Source organism: Conger conger, chromosome 1 (assembly GCF_963514075.1).
Source record: "Conger conger chromosome 1, fConCon1.1, whole genome shotgun sequence".
Taxonomy (NCBI): domain Eukaryota; kingdom Metazoa; phylum Chordata; class Actinopteri; order Anguilliformes; family Congridae; genus Conger; species Conger conger.
The window spans coordinates 62,226,803-62,249,305 of NC_083760.1; the positions used below are offsets into that span (position 1 = coordinate 62,226,803).

General features: G+C 48.2%; 1 protein-coding gene across 1 annotated transcript in view; it reads right to left on the reverse strand.

Moving 5' to 3' along the window:
* slc4a7 (solute carrier family 4 member 7) overlaps positions 1–22,054 on the reverse strand; it is an 80,375-nt gene extending 58,321 nt beyond the window's left edge. Inside the window, exon 1 of the mRNA XM_061254756.1 lies at positions 21,921–22,054. Coding sequence (XP_061110740.1) covers positions 21,921–21,965 — 45 coding nt within the window. The 5' untranslated portion in view covers positions 21,966–22,054. The remainder of the gene's footprint in view (positions 1–21,920) is intronic.
* Positions 22,055–22,503: the final 449 nt, after the last annotated feature.

Below are 22,503 nucleotides of genomic sequence, written 5' to 3' on the forward strand. Positions count from 1 at the left end.
AACACTCCACACACAGTGTGAGCACCAGTGTGACTGAACACTCCACACACAGTGTGAGCACCAGTGTGTGAATGAACACTCCACACACAGCGTGAGCACCAGAGTGTGAATGAACACTCCACGGTGGAAAAAACACACTCACATTCAGATGTGACACAGTGATGTGCGGTCGCTGTGGGAGTGTTGGTACGGGCTGGCGATGCTCTGTAGACAGGGTCTGCTCCGTGCGAACAGGCCTGTTTGTTTGATCTGAGGCTCCCCAGTCAGTCTCATCTCTCTGTTCCACAGCAGAGGAGCCCAGCACACACAGCGGCAGGAATGCCTGCGGAGCGGGGACACCCTGCAGACCTCAGTGCTGGCCTGGAGAGAACTGCAACTGGAGCTCACACACACATGACGAGGCGACTCTAAACCCAGCTTCAGCGTGAGAGGAGGGGAGAAAGAGGGAGAGGGAGAGAGAGGGAGAGAAGAGAAGAGAGATGAAAGAGCAGGCAATGAGAGGAGATGGAGAGGAAGGATGGAGAGGGAAGAGAGAGGAGAGAGAGAGGGGAGAGAGAGGAGAGAGAAGAGATGAAAGAACGGCCAATGACAGGAGATAGAGAGGAAGAAGAGAGCTGAAAGAGAGGAGAGGCCTGTCCAATCGATGAGAACAGTGACTCTAATTATCATTCAGTGTCACCCTTGGCCTTTTTACTGCCAGCACAAGCAATCAATACCCCTTTCAGCCATTTTGAATATGCTCATCATAACAGCGTCATGTTTTCCCCTTCTTTGAAAGATGTGACCTAGCCAAAGCGGACAGGGTCCTGACCCTGAACCCAGCTAATCCTCCCTCCCCACAGGAAATGCATAGAGGATTACCCAGCCCGGTACAGACAGGTGAGGCGGCAGCCGCAAAAGGAAACAAACAAATTCGGCTAGCACAGGTGTGCCCCAGGACCGCAGTCAGGCTGCCCGGGATAAGACGGGCACCTATGGAACTGGAGTGGACTGAAAACAGTGTAGATAAATACAAGCATGGCACTAACAGCACCGCTTCATTTACAGGTTTGCTCCCACTGTAGGGGCATTTGTGGCTGGAAATTGACGTGTGCTACTAATTTGGATGCAGTAGCGTGCTCCTAAATCTTTCAACATGGGAGCACATATGCGCTCTTTGTTAAAAATGGAAAATGGAGGGCCACGGTGGGGCAACAGGCTAAGACGCAGCAGACTTGCGGTTGCAGTCTACTGCAGTTGCACACCGGGGACCGGGGTTCTATTCCCGGTCCTGCCAAAAAGCCAAGTTTGGCCGGCTCACGTGGAGCAGCATAATTGGCTCGCTGCTCCAGAGGGAGGGACTTGGCAGGGTTAGTAGATTGCTGCACAATAAAAAGCAACTCGGGCGCCTCGGAATCACGGTCACGAGCATGAGACGAGACGGCTTGAAGAAGGCGTGTCACTCTACTTCGGGCCGCCGAGGGACGGGGTGTGGGCGGTGTATCTAATACTAGCTCCAATTGAATCAGACGGGGTACAATTGGCTACCAAATAGGGAGAAAAAGGGAAAAATCCGAAAATAAATGTAAAAATAAATAAATAAATGGAAAATGGGGGGAAGAATTTTGTCAGGCTGTGATTGAAAGTTGTGGGAGATGTTTGTGCAGAAATGTGCAGGAAAAAAAAGGAAAAGACATGGGTTTCAGTGGAAAGAGGAAGACAGAGGAGAAAACAGACGAGGAGATAAGGCACTTCCTGCAGGCCCAGGGCATTGGCTCGTGTTTAAGGAGGAGTAGCGGAGGTGGGGGAAGCGCAGCAGCTCTTGGTTCCTTTTTGGCCGCAGTGTGAGCGGAGTCCCAGCGGGGCCCCCCTGTTCCCATAAGAGCCCAGCAGCAGCTAATCTGCACCAGGGTTCAAAGGGCTTTACCCCTTTCAGAACAGCACACAGCCAATGCCGGAGCCCAGAGCACAGAGAGGAGTCAGAGACAGACCATGCACCACACACACACACACACACACACACACACACACACACACACACACACACACACACACAAGCATATGCGCGCGTGCGCACACACACACGCACACACGCACACACACACACACACACACACACACACACACACACACACACAAGCAAGCGCGCGCACACACACAAGCATGTGCGCATACACACATATGCAGACATGACACACGAACACATCCTGACATACACACATATGCACAAGACATGTCACATGCACGCATACCCACACAGTGGTTTTCCCTTCACTGTGTCTGAGAAGCGAGCGCTGCCTGTCGCAGGAGCTCTGCAGTGGCCATTAGAGCCCTCAGTAGGACTCACTCAGTCCACGCCTTCAAGCACTTTACTAAGATACATTTATTCCAAGTTACCCGGTAAACACATACTGCCCTATGGCTGTAACGCTTGGGCGTATCTGAGAGTGAAGCAGTTCTCACACCTCTGGGTTGTGCGTTACTAATGATGTCATGGCCTCGCACCTGTCTGTCTGGCACACATCCAGTCTCACTTCCTGGAATTAGAGCACATCAACAGAGGCTGTTGTCTCTCCATCAACTCTCCACTGAATATGTTGAGGGCGAACATATTCAGGTTCAGAAAACTCCCTTCAGGCAACAAGTGTGAGACTGAAAACCACCATAGATAGCAGAGAGACAGGCGATACAATGGCCACAAGTGCAGCACAGGGATTACAATGCCCCACACGGGGATTACAATGCCGCACGCGCGATTACCATGCCCCACAATGCCCCACACGGGGATTACCATGCCCCACAATGCCCCACGCAGGGATTACAATGCCCCACGCAGGGATTACAATGCCCCACAATGCCCCACGCGGGGATTACCATGCCCCACACAGGGATTACCATGCCCCACAATGCCCCATGCAGGGATTACAATGCCCCACAATGCCCCATGCAGGGATTACAATGCCCCACAATGCCCCACGCGGGGATTACAATGCCCCTCATGGGGATTACCATGCCCCACGCGGGGATTACCATGCCCCACGCGGGGATTACCATGCCCCACGTGGGTATTAGAATACCGCACACAGGGATTACAACACCCTACACAAGGTGCACGTTGTTCCTTTCAGTGCACACCTCAATTTGTCAGTAAAATGCAATGTAAAAATGCAGCATAATTGGGTCGAGCCGCATGTACCAGCATTTGTCCTCCCCTCCATTACAGAGGAACCCCTCAGAGAATAAAGTGCAATGATACGAACGGTACGTTTCAAACAACAAATTTCACAACCGATGAAGAGAGCTGAAGCAAGTAGGTCACAGCACGCAGGGTTTGATCTGTGGCACCTGAAACCGGACTGAGAGAGGCAGCGAGCGGCGGGGAAACGAGGCTGGGTTTACGGAAGCAAACGAAGCAAAACACGGACACATCTCTGGCCCTCCCGGAAATCCCCCACATTAGCACGTTTCCCTGAGTGAGCCGTCTGACTGGTCTTACCTGACCAGCTGAACATGGCCGGGGCAGCGGGTTGATTAAAGCGGAGAGCTACAGAGACCTGCTGCAGGAGCTCACTGTAGCCAGGAGGCAAGAGAGACGATATGAACCCCAACACAGCAATATCACCCCAGTCAGAGACTAACTCAACCCAAACAGAGTGATATCACTCCAGTTAGAGACAGACTAACTGAACCCAAACACAGCACTACTGCTAGAGAGGCTAACTGAACCCAAACAGCGATACCACCACAGTTAGAGACTAACTGAATCCAAACACAGCAATACATAGACAGACTAACTTAACCCAAGTACAGTCATATTATCATGTTCTCCCATTGCTAAACTTGTGATTCCTGATCGTCTCCTTTATGATTTCGACCCAGCTAGGGTACAGACCCCATCGTTTGACATGTGACAGTCACAATGCTCATATATGAACTGTGGTTAAAGTTTCAGTAAAGTTAGGTTTGAGAGTCGTATAAGGCAGCAGACCTGTATCCCCCAAAGTGGAAACCGATATCCAGAGTTTTACAGTATGAGACTGGATCATAACATACGCACCATGCTATATTCACTGGTTAACTAGTAACAAGCCCACATATGAGAGAGTGGTCCTGTGACCACATCAAACACACAAACACACACACACACACACACAACTCCTATGGCTAGCTTTGGACAGAGGGGCATAGACAGGACTGAGTTCATACGAGGTCATACACACGGTCTGTAAATAAAACAGGAGGAGGGGCTGTAATTCAGCAGCAGGGCAGGGGTGCCAGGGATGGACAGCTCTGGGGCTCTGGGGCTCTGGGGCTCTGGGGCTCTGGGGCTCTGGGGCTCTGGGGCTCTGGGGCTCTGGGGCTCTGGGGCTCTTAGCCGCCGTTACGCCTGTGTCAACAGACGAGATGTTCGGACAAAAGCTATGCATCTGCCTGCCCGCCCGTGTACCAAACCATCGGCCCCCATACGCTGATACAGGCATGAGGACACCCAAAAGCATCCCACTCACCCCCTGTCCGCTCTGGGAGCCAGGACTCCATTGTTTACACGTAGCAGTCTGCCTGTCTGTGTGTACATTAACATGTGCATCCAATACTTGCACATTTACTGACTTTATACGAGTGCATCTACAGGCATAAGTTGTAGTCATTATGTGCGTGCATCCATGTTTGTGTACAGGCAAATAGACAGGGCGGAAAATGTGCAGGTCCAGGTGCACCGAGAGGGGTTTGGAGGGGGTGCACCGAGAGGGGTTTGGAGGGGGGGCAGTGAGAGAGGTTTGGAGGGGGTGCAGTGAGAGGGGTTTGGAGGGGGTGCAGTGAGAGGGGTTTGGAGGGGGTGCAGTGAGAGGGGTTTGGAGGGGTGGAGTGACGCTGTGGACACTCACTGAGGTAATGGCTGCTCTCACAGAGAGACAGGCTTACCCCTGCCAGTGTAGGCCCAATTGATCCACTAGACAGACAATGACACGTTTCCTACCTCCTAATCGTCTCCTTTACTAACCCCTAACGAGGGGGCAGAGGCTACGTGCGCTGCAGTGAAAGGCCACTCTCACGCATTCGGCAGACATTTTACAGTGTGCTTGATGGACCTGCAGAGACAGACCCTGAATGACCTGCAGAGACAGACTCAGTGGTCAGTGGTGGGCAGGGTTCAGTAGCCCTGCCGGTGCTGCAGTCCTACAGGACCAGGGTTGAGTAGCCATGCATGCACTGTAGCTCTCCAGGGTCAGGAGTGATGTTTTGATGTTCAGTTCTTTATTATAAAACCTGTGGGGGCATTTTCAGTGGCCCTATGAGGGTGGTGTGGCCCTCCCGGTTCCCATACGTGCCGCCAGAGTTATCACAGACGGCTATACTGTGAGGATGTGCAGGGATAGAGCAGCATGCCCTCAGCCTGACCCCAGGTAATCCCCACTGTCATATCGCACACCTGTCAAATGGAATTACATCAATCCTTAAAGCGTATTTATGAGTAGTGTCATTTGTTTTGTGAAATGCACCGCAATACCCGCAACGCACACACCGAGGAGTACTGAAGTGAAAGGCCAAGCTCAGCTGAATCCAGACATTATTCTGCTCCAGCGGCGTTATACCAACAGTGAGGGAGCAGGTTCAGTTAAACACACAATAAAAACCAGTCATCCCAAAATACACGAGAACAAAGAGAGGATAGATCCAGACCACATTCCGCTGTGACACAGAGCCAGCCCAGGAGAACCTGCACCCTTACACTCCACACTAGTCTCCTGCGGAGGAGAAGAGCACAGGGAGAAAGCAGGACCAGAGGGAGAGAGATGAGAGAAAGGAGAGAGATAAGAAGCGGAGGGAGAAAGGGCAGGGGAAAAATGAGTTTGAGAGGAGAAGATGAGTCAGGCAGGAACGCTTTGTTGTCTCATCACAGGCGTTGGACAATTTGCGGTGATGGGCACTTTGATGCTCCAGCGCTTTGACACAGTGGTGGTAATGTTCTCTGTGGTCCCCTCCACCTGACTAATGAGGCCTGGAGACCCGCCATCCCCTCCCAGAGAACAATACTGCAGGGAAAACCAGAGTGTGTGTGTGTCTGTATGTGTGTGTCTGTATGTGTGTGTATGCGAGAAAGAGTGTACGTGCGTGTCTCTGTGCGTGTGTGTGTGTGTGTCTGTGCTTATGTGTATGCGAGAGTGTACGCGTGTGTGCATGTCTGTGTGTGTGTGTGTGTATGCGAGAGAGAGTGTATGTGTGCGTGCACGTCTGTGTGTGTGCATGTGTGTGTCTGTATGTGTGTCTGTATGTGTGCATGTGCGAGCCACAGCAGTACTGGGTTCTAGTCCTGGGCCGATGAAGAAAGAAAATGTCCTCTTGTGACTAAGCTCTCTACAGTGCTGCATAATGCAGACACAAACGTGCACTAGGGCTGGGCAATATATCGATATTATATTGACACTGAGAGAAGAAACTAGATTTTGGATATCATAATACTGCAATATGTATTTTCCTGGTTTTAACAGCTGCATTGCAGTAATGTGATGTAATTTAAAAGTGAACACTGTTCTAGTTGTTCTTCTATTTGCCTTTACTCACATTACTGATAATCCATCCATCCATCCATCCATCCATCATCACCCGCTTATCCGGAGTCGGGTCGTGGTGGCAGTAGGCAAAGCCGGGTATTCCAGGCGTCCCTCACCCCAGCAACGCATTTTAGCTCCTCCTGGGGGATCCCGAGGCGTTCCCAGGCCAGGAGAGATATATAATCTCTCCAACGGGCTCTGGGTCTCCCTCGGGGTCTCCGCCCAGTTGGACGAGCCCGGAAAACCTCCAAAGGGAGGCGCCCGGGAGGCATCCTGATCAGATGCCCGAACCACCTCAATTGGCTCCTTTCGACGTGAAGGAGCAGCGGCTCTACTCCGAGCTCCCTCCGGATGTCCGAGCTCCTCACCCTATCTCTAAGGCTGAGCCCAGCCACCCTACAGAGGAAGCTCATTTCGGCCGCTTGTATACGCAATCTCGTTCTTTCGGTCACTACCCAAAGCTCGTGACCATAGGTGAGGGTTGGGACGTAGATCGACCAGTAAATCGAGAGATTCAGCTCCCTCTTCACCACGACGGTCCGATGCAACGCCCGCATTACTGCTGACGCTGCACCGATCCGCCTGTCGTTCTCACGCTCCCTTCTACCCTCACTCGTGAACAAGACCCCGAGATACTTGAACTCCTTCAGTTGGGGCAAAGACTCATTCCCAACCCGGAGGGAGCAATCCACCGTTTTCCGGCAGAGAACCATGGCCTCAGAGGAACCATGGACTTGGAGATGCTGACTCTCATCCCGGCCGCTTCACACTCAGCTGCAAACCACTCCAGTGCGTGCTGAAGGTCACGGTCCGATGAAGCCAGGAGAACCACATCATCCGCAAAAAGCAGAGATGCAATTCTGAGGTCACCAAACCGGACACTCTCCTCACCTCGACTGCGCCATGAGATCCTGTCCATGAATACCACAAACAGGACCGGTGACAAGGGGCAACCTTGGCGGAGTCCAACACCCACAGGAAACGTGCTTGACTGTGCCGAGAATGCGGACACAGCTCTCACTTTGGTTATACAGGGCCTGGATGGCTCGTATCAACGGCCCCGGTACCCCATACTCCCGCAGTACACCCCACAGGGTTCCCTGGGGGACACGGTCGAAAGCCTTCTCCAAGTCCACAAAGCACATGTGGACTGGATGGGCAAACTCCCATGACCCCGCCAGCAACCCTGCCAAGGTAAAGAGCTGGTCCACTGTTCCACGACCAGGACGGAAGCCACATTGCTCCTCCTGAATCCGAGGTTCAACCATCGGTCGGAGCCTCCTTTCCAGCACCCTCGAGTAAGCGTTCCCAGGGAGGCTGAGGAGTGTGATACCCCGATAATTGGAGCACACCCTCCGGTCCCCCTTCTTGAAAATGGGGACCACCACCCCGGTCTGCCACTCTACAGGTACTGTCCCTGACCTCCACGCGACACTGAAGAGGCGTGTCAGCCAAGACAGCCCAACAATGTCCAGAGCCTTCAGCATCTCAGGGCGAATCTCATCTACACCCGGCGACTTGCCACTGAGGAGCTTTTTGACTACCTCAGCAACTTCCTCCAGGGATATAGGTGCAGATTCCCCCGAGTCTTCTGGCTCTGCCTCTTCCACAGAGGACGTGTTGTTCAGGTTCAGGAGCTCTTTCCACCGCCCGACAATATCCCCAGTCCGGGTCAGCAGTTCTCCTCCCCTGCTGAAAACAGCCTGAGACAAGCCCTGCTTTCCCTTTCTGAGTCGTCGGATGGTTTGCCAGAACTTCCTCGAGGCCAACCGAAAGTCCTTCTCCATCTCTCCCCGAACTCCTCCCATACCCGGGTTTTTGCTTGGGCAACTGCCGAAGCCGCAGCCCTTCTGGCCACCCGGTACCTGTCTACTGCTTCAGGGGACCCCCGGGACAGCCAAGCCCGAAAGGCCTCCTTCTTCAGCTTGACGGCCTCCCACACCGCTGGTGTCCACCAGCGGGTTCTTGGGTTGCCGCCCCGACAGGCACCGATGACCTCCTGGCCACAGCTCCTGCTTGCCGCCTCTGCAATGGAGGCTTTGAACATGGCCCACTCGGACTCCATGTCCCCAGCTTCCCCCGGGATGCGTGAGAAGTTCCTCCGGAGGTGGGAGATGAAGACCTCGCAAACATGGGCCTCCACCAGACGTTCCCAGTTCACCCTCACCACACGTTTGGGTTTACCAGGTCTGTCTGGCAGCCTCCCCGGCCACTTGATCCAATTCACCACCAGGTGGTGATTAGTTGACAGCTCTGCTCCTATCTTCACCCGTGTGTCCAAGACATACGGCCGCAGGTCTGATGATACGACCACAAAGTCGATCATCGATCTTTGGCCTAAGGTGCTCTGGTACCAAGTACACTTATGAGCTACCCTATGCTCGAACATGGTGTTTGTTATCGACAATCCATGACCAGCACAGAAGTCCAATAACAAAACACCGCTTGGGTTCAGATCAGGCAGGCCATTCCTCCCAATCACCCCCCTCCAGGTTTCTCCGTCATTGCCCATGTGAGCGTTGAAGTCGCCCAGCAGAACTATGGAGTCTCCGGGTGGCACCCTTTCCAGGATGCTGCCCAATGACTCCAAGAAGGCCGGATACTCTGAACTGCCGTTTGGTGCATAAGCACAAATGACAGTCAGAGCTTTCCCCCCAGCGACACGTAGTCGCAGAGAGGCAACCCTCTCGTTCCCCGGGTGGAACTCCAACACGGTGGCGCTCAGCCGGTGTGCTCAGCCTTGTGAGTATCCCCACACCCGCCCGGCGCCTCTCACCTTGAGCAACTCCAGAAAAGAACAGAGTCCAGCCCCTCTCCAGGAGTTTGGTTCCGGAACCACTACTGTGCGTGGAGGTGAGCCCAACTATATCTAGGTTGGTACCGCTCCGCCTCCCGCACTAGCTCCGGTTCCTTCCCCACCAGAGAGGTGACGTTCCACGTCCCCAGAACCAGTCTGCGATGCCGAGGATCAGCACGCCCAGATCCCCGCCTTTGCCTACTGCCCGTTGGGCAAAGCACCCGACTCCGATGCCGACCCCTGCAGGTGGTGAGCCCACAGGGCGGCGACCCCACGTGACCAGTTCGGGCTGTGCCCGGCCGGGCCCCATGGGATAAGGCCCGGCCACCAGACACTCGCCGATGAGCTCCCCTCCCGGGTCTGGCTCCAGCAGGGGGCCCTGGTTTCCCTTTTCCGGGCGAGGTAACTGGGTCATCGTGTGGCCGTATCATGTCTTTGAACTGATAATTATTTATCAAAAATCCCATTGTGTAAATATTTTGTGAAAGCACCAATAGTCATACCTATAATATTGCTGCAATATCAATATTGAGGTATTTGGTCCAAAATATCAATGTTTGATTTTGTCCATATGGCCCAGCCCCAATTGCTGCCACACTTCACTTGAAACTGTTCTGTTCATTTTGCACCAATGTTATTAATAAAATGAGAAAATGCTCAGTACCTTTCATTTGTCAAGCATTTAACTCATACAGGAGTATACAAAATTAGGCTTTACCATGTTGTTATTTTATATAGGCTATATATTTATAGAATTACCAGAAAACATACTATATTTTGATAGATATCGTTATCAAGATATTAAATGACCTAGATCAGGATAGAAGATTTTCACCACATACACACACAAACAGATGCATGGACACATACACACATACACACATACACACATCAAATTGCTGGCCTGGGAGCGGAGTCCCTAGAGGAAGTGAGGCATTCCAGCCATGCTTACAGCAGCCAGTGCCTCAGCAGTAGGTGAGACAGGGGAATTACTGCAGAGTTCATTACTGGAGCAGGTATATCCAGCTCTCAGCGCACTCTCATTCCACTGCGTCTCTCATGGACAGCAGCTCTGATGCTGCATTGGGCGCTAACGCTAGGAACAGCGCGCACCAGCAAGTGGGGACAATATCACGGGGACTGTGTGTGAGGTCACAGAGCCCCATATAAACGTCCGCACACACAGCAAAAACCAAAATTAAAGAATCCATATCATAAAAATACTATATTGAGACTTCAAATCCTATTCATTATACTTTTTGCTAAATAAGATGAAAATATTGCCAATGAGGCAAGACCCTAACTCATTTCAAGATTTGCTAATAGTAAAAAAAGAAATTCACTATTCAAGCAAAGAGTAACTTAAAACAAGCTAACATTTTCTACTTGAGAAAAGCAAGAACATTTCAAGTACAAAGCAGAGAGCTGGAGGACAGACACTCAGGGTAACAGCACTGTCATTAGCTATCCCAAGTCATCTTTGCCAGGGGTCACCCCATTGGACAGCTATTCGCTACAATACAGGGCCTCAATATCTGTGTTAAGGAAATGTCCATACAGTATTAGCATTATCATATTCATGTCATGCTCCAGGCAATTGTATTGGTCATTAGTTTTCTGTGCCCTGAAATGCCATCTCAGATGTAATGCTTCCAAATAGCTGACCAGCTTTAAGACAAAATTAGCCATGTTACCCAGAATGCAGTTCTGACTGCTTACTCAGAAGTCTGGTCCTGAAGCAGTCACTGCGTCAACATTCTCAGCTATGGAATGAGAAGGAAATACCAGCCACGGTGGCACAAACTAGAAGATTTATTTCATTTTATTTTTTTATTAAAAGTGTGTAATGCCAGGCACAACACCCAATAAATGGAGTTATTCAGGACAGCACATTAATTATTTATATTTTAAGTGTCCACCACACGCTTTGAAACACCTTTAAATCATACTTTAAAGTTCAGTGACTTTGACTCCTCAATTTGCCACAGGTGACCAACGGCAGGCCCTGCAAACTGTAAGCCCTACATGACTGCAATCACTTCATCAGAAATCCGTCTGAAGTCAATGTCGTCATTTTCATTCCGGGTTCACTTAACATATGCAAAAACAAACTGAAGACCTCCTCAAGGGCATTTCCTGTGAGCATTCTCACTAATTCCCGCCTGAGAGAAATATGCATAGAATTAAACATTTGATATTTGTGCGTTGGCGTGTGCGTGGGTGTGCACGCATGTGTGTACGCATGTGTAAATTGGGGCGTTGGACAACCTGCTAACAAACCAGGCATTGTCCAGCAGCCGAGGGTTGCCTTTACAGCACTAGTTTTATAAGAAAAGTCCTGCATTCTGAGTCCTTCTACAGCACGGATCAAGGTCCACAAATCCAAATCCAGCCCTGGTTTTCTTTTCTCCTGGGTAATTAGTACTACAAGTTGGACAGTCTTCACACCAGACTCCCAGATAAAGAGGGCAGAAAACCAGCAGTTCTGTCCTTTTGATCCCTGCTCTCCGGAAAGATCCGTCTTCATTGAAGAACCCAAATAAAAGCACAGGCACGTGCGCACAGAGGCACCAGGTGTCTAATGGGTGTGTCATCAGCAGCCAATGAATTACTCCTATACAAAGTGTAGGCCCGGATCACTACATGCTTAAATTGGCCCCTGGCTTCCCCTTACCCATCTGGTGTATGTCTAAAGGTTGCTACGGTGACCGAAGGGGGTGGAGACCGCAGGGATGGTGCAACGTGCATTTTGCACAGAGCATGCCAGGTCTCACCAGACAACGACTCAGGAGGTTTGGTTTTCAGTTACACACACAGCCTTGTGCTGCCATTTCCCCTTTCTCTTGCTCTCCCTCTCCCTCTCCCCCTCCCCTCGCTCTCCTTCAAATAATCCCTTCAAACTGTGGGTGCAAACGTATAAACCCCCCTAAATTAAAAGTCATTTTGACTCTGAAGTAGCAACAATTGTTTGGTTGGATCACATGCACGCAAACACGCACTCTTGGACTGTACCCAGCTCACCTCACAGTAATATGTAATGCATTCCTGAAACAATAATGAGTGTACGTGCGTGTCTCTGTGCGTGTGTGTGTGTGTGTCTGTGCTTATGTGTATGCGAGAGTGTACGCGTGTGTGCATGTCTGTGTGTGTGTGTGTGTATGCGAGAGAGAGTGTATGTGTGCGTGCACGTCTGTGTGTGTGCATGTGTGTGTCTGTATGTGTGTCTGTATGTGTGCATGTGCGAGCCACAGCAGTACTGGGTTCTAGTCCTGGGCCGATGAAGAAAGAAAATGTCCTCTTGTGACTAAGCTCTCTACAGTGCTGCATAATGCAGACACAAACGTGCACTAGGGCTGGGCAATATATCGATATTATATTGACACTGGGCGGCTTGCCGCCTCTGCAATGGAGGCTTTGAACATGGCCCACTCGGACTCCATGTCCCCAGCTTCCCCCGGGATGCGTGAGAAGTTCCTCCGGAGGTGGGAGATGAAGACCTCGCAAACATGGGCCTCCACCAGACGTTCCCAGTTCACCCTCACCACACGTTTGGGTTTACCAGGTCTGTCTGGCAGCCTCCCCGGCCACTTGATCCAATTCACCACCAGGTGGTGATTAGTTGACAGCTCTGCTCCTATCTTCACCCGTGTGTCCAAGACATACGGCCGCAGGTCTGATGATACGACCACAAAGTCGATCATCGATCTTTGGCCTAAGGTGCTCTGGTACCAAGTACACTTATGAGCTACCCTATGCTCGAACATGGTGTTTGTTATCGACAATCCATGACCAGCACAGAAGTCCAATAACAAAACACCGCTTGGGTTCAGATCAGGCAGGCCATTCCTCCCAATCACCCCCCTCCAGGTTTCTCCGTCATTGCCCATGTGAGCGTTGAAGTCGCCCAGCAGAACTATGGAGTCTCCGGGTGGCACCCTTTCCAGGATGCTGCCCAATGACTCCAAGAAGGCCGGATACTCTGAACTGCCGTTTGGTGCATAAGCACAAATGACAGTCAGAGCTTTCCCCCCAGCGACACGTAGTCGCAGAGAGGCAACCCTCTCGTTCCCCGGGTGGAACTCCAACACGGTGGCGCTCAGCCGGTGTGCTCAGCCTTGTGAGTATCCCCACACCCGCCCGGCGCCTCTCACCTTGAGCAACTCCAGAAAAGAACAGAGTCCAGCCCCTCTCCAGGAGTTTGGTTCCGGAACCACTACTGTGCGTGGAGGTGAGCCCAACTATATCTAGGTTGGTACCGCTCCGCCTCCCGCACTAGCTCCGGTTCCTTCCCCACCAGAGAGGTGACGTTCCACGTCCCCAGAACCAGTCTGCGATGCCGAGGATCAGCACGCCCAGATCCCCGCCTTTGCCTACTGCCCGTTGGGCAAAGCACCCGACTCCGATGCCGACCCCTGCAGGTGGTGAGCCCACAGGGCGGCGACCCCACGTGACCAGTTCGGGCTGTGCCCGGCCGGGCCCCATGGGATAAGGCCCGGCCACCAGACACTCGCCGATGAGCTCCCCTCCCGGGTCTGGCTCCAGCAGGGGGCCCTGGTTTCCCTTTTCCGGGCGAGGTAACTGGGTCATCGTGTGGCCGTATCATGTCTTTGAACTGATAATTATTTATCAAAAATCCCATTGTGTAAATATTTTGTGAAAGCACCAATAGTCATACCTATAATATTGCTGCAATATCAATATTGAGGTATTTGGTCCAAAATATCAATGTTTGATTTTGTCCATATGGCCCAGCCCCAATTGCTGCCACACTTCACTTGAAACTGTTCTGTTCATTTTGCACCAATGTTATTAATAAAATGAGAAAATGCTCAGTACCTTTCATTTGTCAAGCATTTAACTCATACAGGAGTATACAAAATTAGGCTTTACCATGTTGTTATTTTATATAGGCTATATATTTATAGAATTACCAGAAAACATACTATATTTTGATAGATATCGTTATCAAGATATTAAATGACCTAGATCAGGATAGAAGATTTTCACCACATACACACACAAACAGATGCATGGACACATACACACATACACACATACACACATCAAATTGCTGGCCTGGGAGCGGAGTCCCTAGAGGAAGTGAGGCATTCCAGCCATGCTTACAGCAGCCAGTGCCTCAGCAGTAGGTGAGACAGGGGAATTACTGCAGAGTTCATTACTGGAGCAGGTATATCCAGCTCTCAGCGCACTCTCATTCCACTGCGTCTCTCATGGACAGCAGCTCTGATGCTGCATTGGGCGCTAACGCTAGGAACAGCGCGCACCAGCAAGTGGGGACAATATCACGGGGACTGTGTGTGAGGTCACAGAGCCCCATATAAACGTCCGCACACACAGCAAAAACCAAAATTAAAGAATCCATATCATAAAAATACTATATTGAGACTTCAAATCCTATTCATTATACTTTTTGCTAAATAAGATGAAAATATTGCCAATGAGGCAAGACCCTAACTCATTTCAAGATTTGCTAATAGTAAAAAAAGAAATTCACTATTCAAGCAAAGAGTAACTTAAAACAAGCTAACATTTTCTACTTGAGAAAAGCAAGAACATTTCAAGTACAAAGCAGAGAGCTGGAGGACAGACACTCAGGGTAACAGCACTGTCATTAGCTATCCCAAGTCATCTTTGCCAGGGGTCACCCCATTGGACAGCTATTCGCTACAATACAGGGCCTCAATATCTGTGTTAAGGAAATGTCCATACAGTATTAGCATTATCATATTCATGTCATGCTCCAGGCAATTGTATTGGTCATTAGTTTTCTGTGCCCTGAAATGCCATCTCAGATGTAATGCTTCCAAATAGCTGACCAGCTTTAAGACAAAATTAGCCATGTTACCCAGAATGCAGTTCTGACTGCTTACTCAGAAGTCTGGTCCTGAAGCAGTCACTGCGTCAACATTCTCAGCTATGGAATGAGAAGGAAATACCAGCCACGGTGGCACAAACTAGAAGATTTATTTCATTTTATTTTTTTATTAAAAGTGTGTAATGCCAGGCACAACACCCAATAAATGGAGTTATTCAGGACAGCACATTAATTATTTATATTTTAAGTGTCCACCACACGCTTTGAAACACCTTTAAATCATACTTTAAAGTTCAGTGACTTTGACTCCTCAATTTGCCACAGGTGACCAACGGCAGGCCCTGCAAACTGTAAGCCCTACATGACTGCAATCACTTCATCAGAAATCCGTCTGAAGTCAATGTCGTCATTTTCATTCCGGGTTCACTTAACATATGCAAAAACAAACTGAAGACCTCCTCAAGGGCATTTCCTGTGAGCATTCTCACTAATTCCCGCCTGAGAGAAATATGCATAGAATTAAACATTTGATATTTGTGCGTTGGCGTGTGCGTGGGTGTGCACGCATGTGTGTACGCATGTGTAAATTGGGGCGTTGGACAACCTGCTAACAAACCAGGCATTGTCCAGCAGCCGAGGGTTGCCTTTACAGCACTAGTTTTATAAGAAAAGTCCTGCATTCTGAGTCCTTCTACAGCACGGATCAAGGTCCACAAATCCAAATCCAGCCCTGGTTTTCTTTTCTCCTGGGTAATTAGTACTACAAGTTGGACAGTCTTCACACCAGACTCCCAGATAAAGAGGGCAGAAAACCAGCAGTTCTGTCCTTTTGATCCCTGCTCTCCGGAAAGATCCGTCTTCATTGAAGAACCCAAATAAAAGCACAGGCACGTGCGCACAGAGGCACCAGGTGTCTAATGGGTGTGTCATCAGCAGCCAATGAATTACTCCTATACAAAGTGTAGGCCCGGATCACTACATGCTTAAATTGGCCCCTGGCTTCCCCTTACCCATCTGGTGTATGTCTAAAGGTTGCTACGGTGACCGAAGGGGGTGGAGACCGCAGGGATGGTGCAACGTGCATTTTGCACAGAGCATGCCAGGTCTCACCAGACAACGACTCAGGAGGTTTGGTTTTCAGTTACACACACAGCCTTGTGCTGCCATTTCCCCTTTCTCTTGCTCTCCCTCTCCCTCTCCCCCTCCCCTCGCTCTCCTTCAAATAATCCCTTCAAACTGTGGGTGCAAACGTATAAACCCCCCTAAATTAAAAGTCATTTTGACTCTGAAGTAGCAACAATTGTTTGGTTGGATCACATGCACGCAAACACGCACTCTTGGACTGTACCCAGCTCACCTCACAGTAATATGTAATGCATTCCTGAAACAATAATGACATTATACAGGATCAGCAGGTTTCATTTTGCTAAGCACTGGACAGGGAGAGTACAGCTGGGATTAGGACCTGTATAAAAATGGAGAAATCCAAGTAATTTGGGTGGAGGAGGTTGCTATCAGGGCTGCACAATATATTGTAGATTTATCGTCATTGCGTAGCTGTACCACATCGCAAAAGACTGCCATGAATAGTATTTATTTAAATTGATAGTCTGTTAAATTGATTGGCTGTTCATGTGCAATTTGTTCAATAAAAGCATGTTGGAAATAATACTTTTTTTTTCTTTTTTTTTTTTTGGGTCAGTGGGCATAGGCTATTCATTGTCTGGTGTCTATGTTAGCAGTGCACCTAAAGCAGAAAGACATTAGAACTGTGCACACTTCAATATTTGCTTATTTATCGCAAGGCATATCGTCATCATAATATTCAGCAATTGTTCCTCCATTATAAGAGGTCTGAGATTTCACCCCACGTGGCAAACATGCCAAAATATCACTCAGGCAGCACTATGAATCACGCAGCTGGACAAACACTGGTCAGGGTAAAAGACCCAGAGAGACAGAAGCGTGTCCAGACTGTTAATTCTGCCCACCCTGACAGACATTCACCAAACGTTTATCCTACGTCTGCACTTTTCCGAAGGCCTGTCGGTGCCCTGTCACCTCAGAGGAACCAGAATCTCTTTATGCGACACTAATGGTCTTGCCTATAAACACACACACACAGCCACAGATACGGAACAGCATCACAGAAAGTGAAGGCAGCTCAAGTAACAACTTCCCTTGTCCCTGGGGCACTAGGCCCTCTGTTTACCTGTAAACACACACCTGCATAGAGCCAGACCAACAACAGAGGGAAAGGAAACAATGTGACAATTCACAACAAAAAATGAGACCATAGTAACGAATACACCTGCATGTATAAACACCAGAAAAAGCTCCACATTTCCCATCATTACTGGCAGCAATCAGAACAATCAGTTCAACAGGGTGCAGGTTGATTTAATCACCTTGAACTTCAGCGGGCCCTTTGGACAAGTGGTTTATACGCTTTCTGAAGCCGTGCACACACACACACACACACACACACACACACACACACACACACACACACACACACACACACACACACACACACACACACACACACACACACACACACACACACACACACAGATGCACGCAGGCAGGCACACACGCAGGCGCACACATGCGCGCACGCGCACGCGCACGCGCACACGCACACGCACACGCACACGCACACGCACACGCACACGCACACGCACACGCACACACACACACACACACACACACACACACAGATGCACGCAGGCACACGCACGCGCACACGCACAAATGCACACGCGCGCACGCACACATGATGACTTGATGTCTGATGACTTCAACCCAACTGTGGTAGGAACCTGTTCAGTAGACTTCCAGAGCAGCCATCAGACCAGCCTCTGAACTGTGAGCTGTGAGTATGCACCTCAAAATCCTGGGTCACCTCAGTCTCGCCTCAGGTAGAGCGGACCTGGACCAAAGGCAGGTAATGCCTCACAAAGTCTATAGCCTAGCAGATCTACAACCAAGGCAGGTCAAGAGAAATAGTTCAGATCTTGGCCTAGCTTACGTACAGCCCAGATGAATGAGTGGAAATAGAGTTCATGGCTCTTTCCTCACTAAGCACAGACATGGTACAGGAAGGGCCTATCTGCTCTGCTCACCTGTGAATTCTGCAGGTGCCAGGGGGACAGATGAACACACATAGATCAGCAGGAGCGTAACAATCTCTTCTCCCACCAATTCTGTGAACCACAAATCTGCCTGCCCCTCCTCCACACCAAGAGTGGCTGATTTTAATTTGCCTATCCTACCTTCTAAAAATCAAACCACGCCCCCCCACCCTTCCTGTTCTCCAGCCTTGTACAGCCATCCAGGGCTCAATGAAATTCAAAATAAATCAACAGGTCAATAAACATGGTCTCGCAGGGGTAAAATATACTAGCCGATAATAACTAGCTACCCAACATCATTTTTTAATCAAGCTTTTAAGTGAATACCACAACACTAAGCAGGGGAAGATACTAAGGGTACACACAAGAATCATAATAAAAGTGTTCCATGTGTTTAAAATGAACAGCATGTCAGAGAATACCTCATTACTTATGCTTTTTATTTTTATTTCAGTCGACAAGAATTATTAGGTCTACGTGCTCGAGAAAGAAGGGCTAAAAAAATAATCTGGAAACAATTTTCAGGGGGGGGGAACTAATGACTGAACACATACCTTGTCGAAAGCTCTTTCTCCCAAGCCGCATGTGTAGCCACATTGTTGCCGATTAAGCAGCTGAGAGTTCTCAACTTCATGAACACAAACATCTGTTTGTAATACATTCAAATGCTCGTACTTCAAACCAAACTGCTGTCACATAGCCAGAAAGAGCATCACCACCAAGTGTAGTTCCATTGTCTGACGTAGCCTACAGCTAATTATCATCGCTAAATGATGCTATACATAAAATGAGCATTGCTAATCTACTGTACAGCATCTCTATGCGGTGCCTAATCCAGACGGTGGGTGGGAGTGAGTCATATTACACATCCTTTTAGCAGTCTTGGCCTGGGTGAGGTCAGCCAGAAGGTTTTGTTCAAGGGTACAACATCTGCATCCCATTGGCCTGGCTTGAAACCCAGAACCCTCTGCAGTCGGGACTATAATGTCCATAACCACTGCACTGCAGTGCTCCTTCATATCCCTCCCTGATCCTGTTACGCAGTTCCCTGGAAAGCTGGAACATTAATGTGGGGGGCAAATCTATCGCCACTTCCGGGTGCCTGCTTGTCTAAGGCTCGATACTGACCCTACAAATGCCATAAGACTGTACTAAGATTGTAATAAAACTCGAAATGAATCACCACTAACCAGGGTTGGGGGTCAATTCCAGTGATGTACCTGCAATGCAATGCTGTTATCCCGTCCTCAAGTGCAGTAACACAAGTTGGTTGTCATCATTGCACTGAGAGACATTGTTTGTCATCTTTACCCATTTCATTTTATTCATGCAAAGACATTCCATGTGAAAATCGTGCCTCTTCCTTTCTATAAGGCTAAGCGAATGCCAATTTCAGAGACACATCACTGATCACTTAAACATCACTGAGACTAGTCTCTCTTGGTTTCTGACAGGCCCACTGCACTGTTCCCATGGGCTCCTCTGAACACCCAGTTAGTGCTGAAACATTATCTCTGCAAAGCTGATCTAAATTTACAGAAGGTATTCTAAATTATTAACAAAGAGGCTGAATTAACATGAAAGGGAAAATAAAACACACAATTCAAATAAAATAACATTTTAGGCCCATTTCTTGCATTTAGAAAGATTTTCATAAACTCAACTAAGGCCCTGTGCAGCAATGCCAAGTTGTTAAGAAATAACTAACCCAAAACACATATCCAGCTGCATAAAAATTGATACCATTTAAAAATGCAAAAAGTTGTGCAAGTTGCTCTATATAAGAGCATCTGCCAAATGCCTGTTGAGAACAGCACATAACTGGTTATCTTTCCCTGCGTTCAGTACTCACACACCAGGTTTATGGATTTAAAAGTCGAGGTCAAATCACTGAAAGAGGCCCTCATCAACAAGCTTAAAACTTCAAAAACTTTCAACTTCAGGGCTTTCTGGAATAATCTAATAACTCAAGTGATTCTTTTATGCACAAAGGCCTGGGGAGAGTGTGTATTAGCTGCCTTTAATATCCTAGCAGAACACCTGCCATCTCAGAGGCTGGGGGTCTTCAAAGTGAAAAGGGAGGCCTGTAGTTTGAATTAGTGAGGCCTTGAGAATCACCTATTGCAATTAAGCGCAGGACTGTGAAGCTTATGTACTTTTTCCAGATGTTTTAATTAACATTAAAATTAAAACCAACCTGATCCAGTTGACAGGTTTGTGATTTTGCTTGCTGCATTTTCAACCCATACAGAATCAGAAGTGGCATCCTTATTCCTCTTGTTGCCATTTAAATTAATCCACACATTAGTCAACAACAACAAAAAATATATAGACAATGTCCAAAAAGTAAGGGACATAATTATATTCATTACAACAACATACAATATACAAACTTGTAATGCATATGTATATTAATGACATATATAGCTACGCAAATTTGCCAGCCTAAAAAAGTTAAGGAAAAGTCAAATGTGTTAGCTTACAAAACAATACAAAGAAAATTAAAATACCGCTTCATACAATTGTGTCGAATGTGATTCATCATGAGAACGATTGTAAAGGTACAACACTACTACATAATGAAGCTTTATATGTCTAATAAAAAAAAAAAAATTTTTAATTCCATTAAAAGCTCTCTTTTTTTGGGGATTTATCTCCACCGGCATGCGAGATAGATGCACACACCGTGAAACCTCGTGCGGGACTTGACAAGAGGGGCAACTTGCGGTTACATCCCTCCTCAATACCATCACATGTCGTTAAATAAATAAATACATTAATTTATCATTTAAAAGTGAACTTTCGTTTTTTCAGTGTGGTTGCCAAACATGGATTTTGGTCAAAGTAAAATCCAGCCTAACACCTTATTTTAATAGGCCACCAAACTTCCCTAAGACAAAGCACAATGTCGTTAGCGGGCTATCACTTCATGGACCTTTCTGAAACTAGATAACAGTTAGGCACATTTTGAGGTAGTAATAGCTAATTTTCTGGTAACAAGACAATGAAGAAGATAGTACAAAGACGGAAAAATCACAAAACTTGCTACAGGTCGAACTGGCTTATCTATCTGGTTACCGAGCTACGTTAGCTAGCTAACCAACTGGGGAAGGCGCACGAGGTGGACTCAAACAGCATGCCTGTTCCAGACTTATTGCGGAGCAACAAGGACAATTTCGACATCAATGATAACAGCCCCGCGTACCATACAGTTAAGACGGACATATGATACTTCCTGGCATACACATGGTCGTGAGCGACCATAACAAAAGAAAACGTGTTGTTGAAATTACTTTTCTTTCTTGTGGTGTTCTCAGGCTCTGTTTAGTATTGTACCTAATAACTGTAATTTGCGCATTTGCAGCTAGCCAGCTATTAACTTACTGAATCTAAATGTAGATTACATATGACTATGTATTAAGCTAAACTGAACCTCCACCCCGATTTCTTCTCTCTTCCTTCCTTTCTCTGAAAAAAGACCACTAAATGCACAGAGAGCTAGCTAACGTTAGCTGACTAGCTAACTGTTAACAGCAACTATTTCGAACTGTAAAAACACCAAGCAATAACGCTAGCAAAATAGTTCACTCGCTAGCTAGATATCAACCCTTTGAACTTACTGTTGTCAAGAGGGGTCTCATCTGTTCGTTTCCATCTTCCTCCATTTCTCCAGCTTTTCCGTTCTTCTGTCCCTCTCACCGATTCAATTTGAATATGATATTACGGAATTGCCTTTTACGTGTCACCACCACTGACACAACTGACTGGCATTTTACATACATTAAAACAAAGTAGTGCCCGCCCTTTTTTATAATTGACACTTTTCTGTCCTATCAGCTATGTAGCTGCCGGCATTAATCTACCAATAGTGTCAGTGGAACAGCTATACGGGCGTGGGTTTTGTCACATGGGCGTGGTTTGTGACAAAGACACGCAATTTTTATTCGACAAATACGCTTGTTTCAAGAACCGTTCTTTGTGGATTGCTGAGATCTCCAATTACTGTGATACTGGGTCATTTAATCGGTTGTTTCTTGTTGTTTTAAATTACGAGTTCATCCCCTCAAATTCCCGCAAGCTTGACACCTGTGGACTCACTGTGGGTCACAGTAATGTATATCCGAATATCACAGAAATAACTGCGAGTCAATTAAAATAGACAGTTCAATCACTGTGCTAAAAGTGTTTCTGTTGAATCTGTTC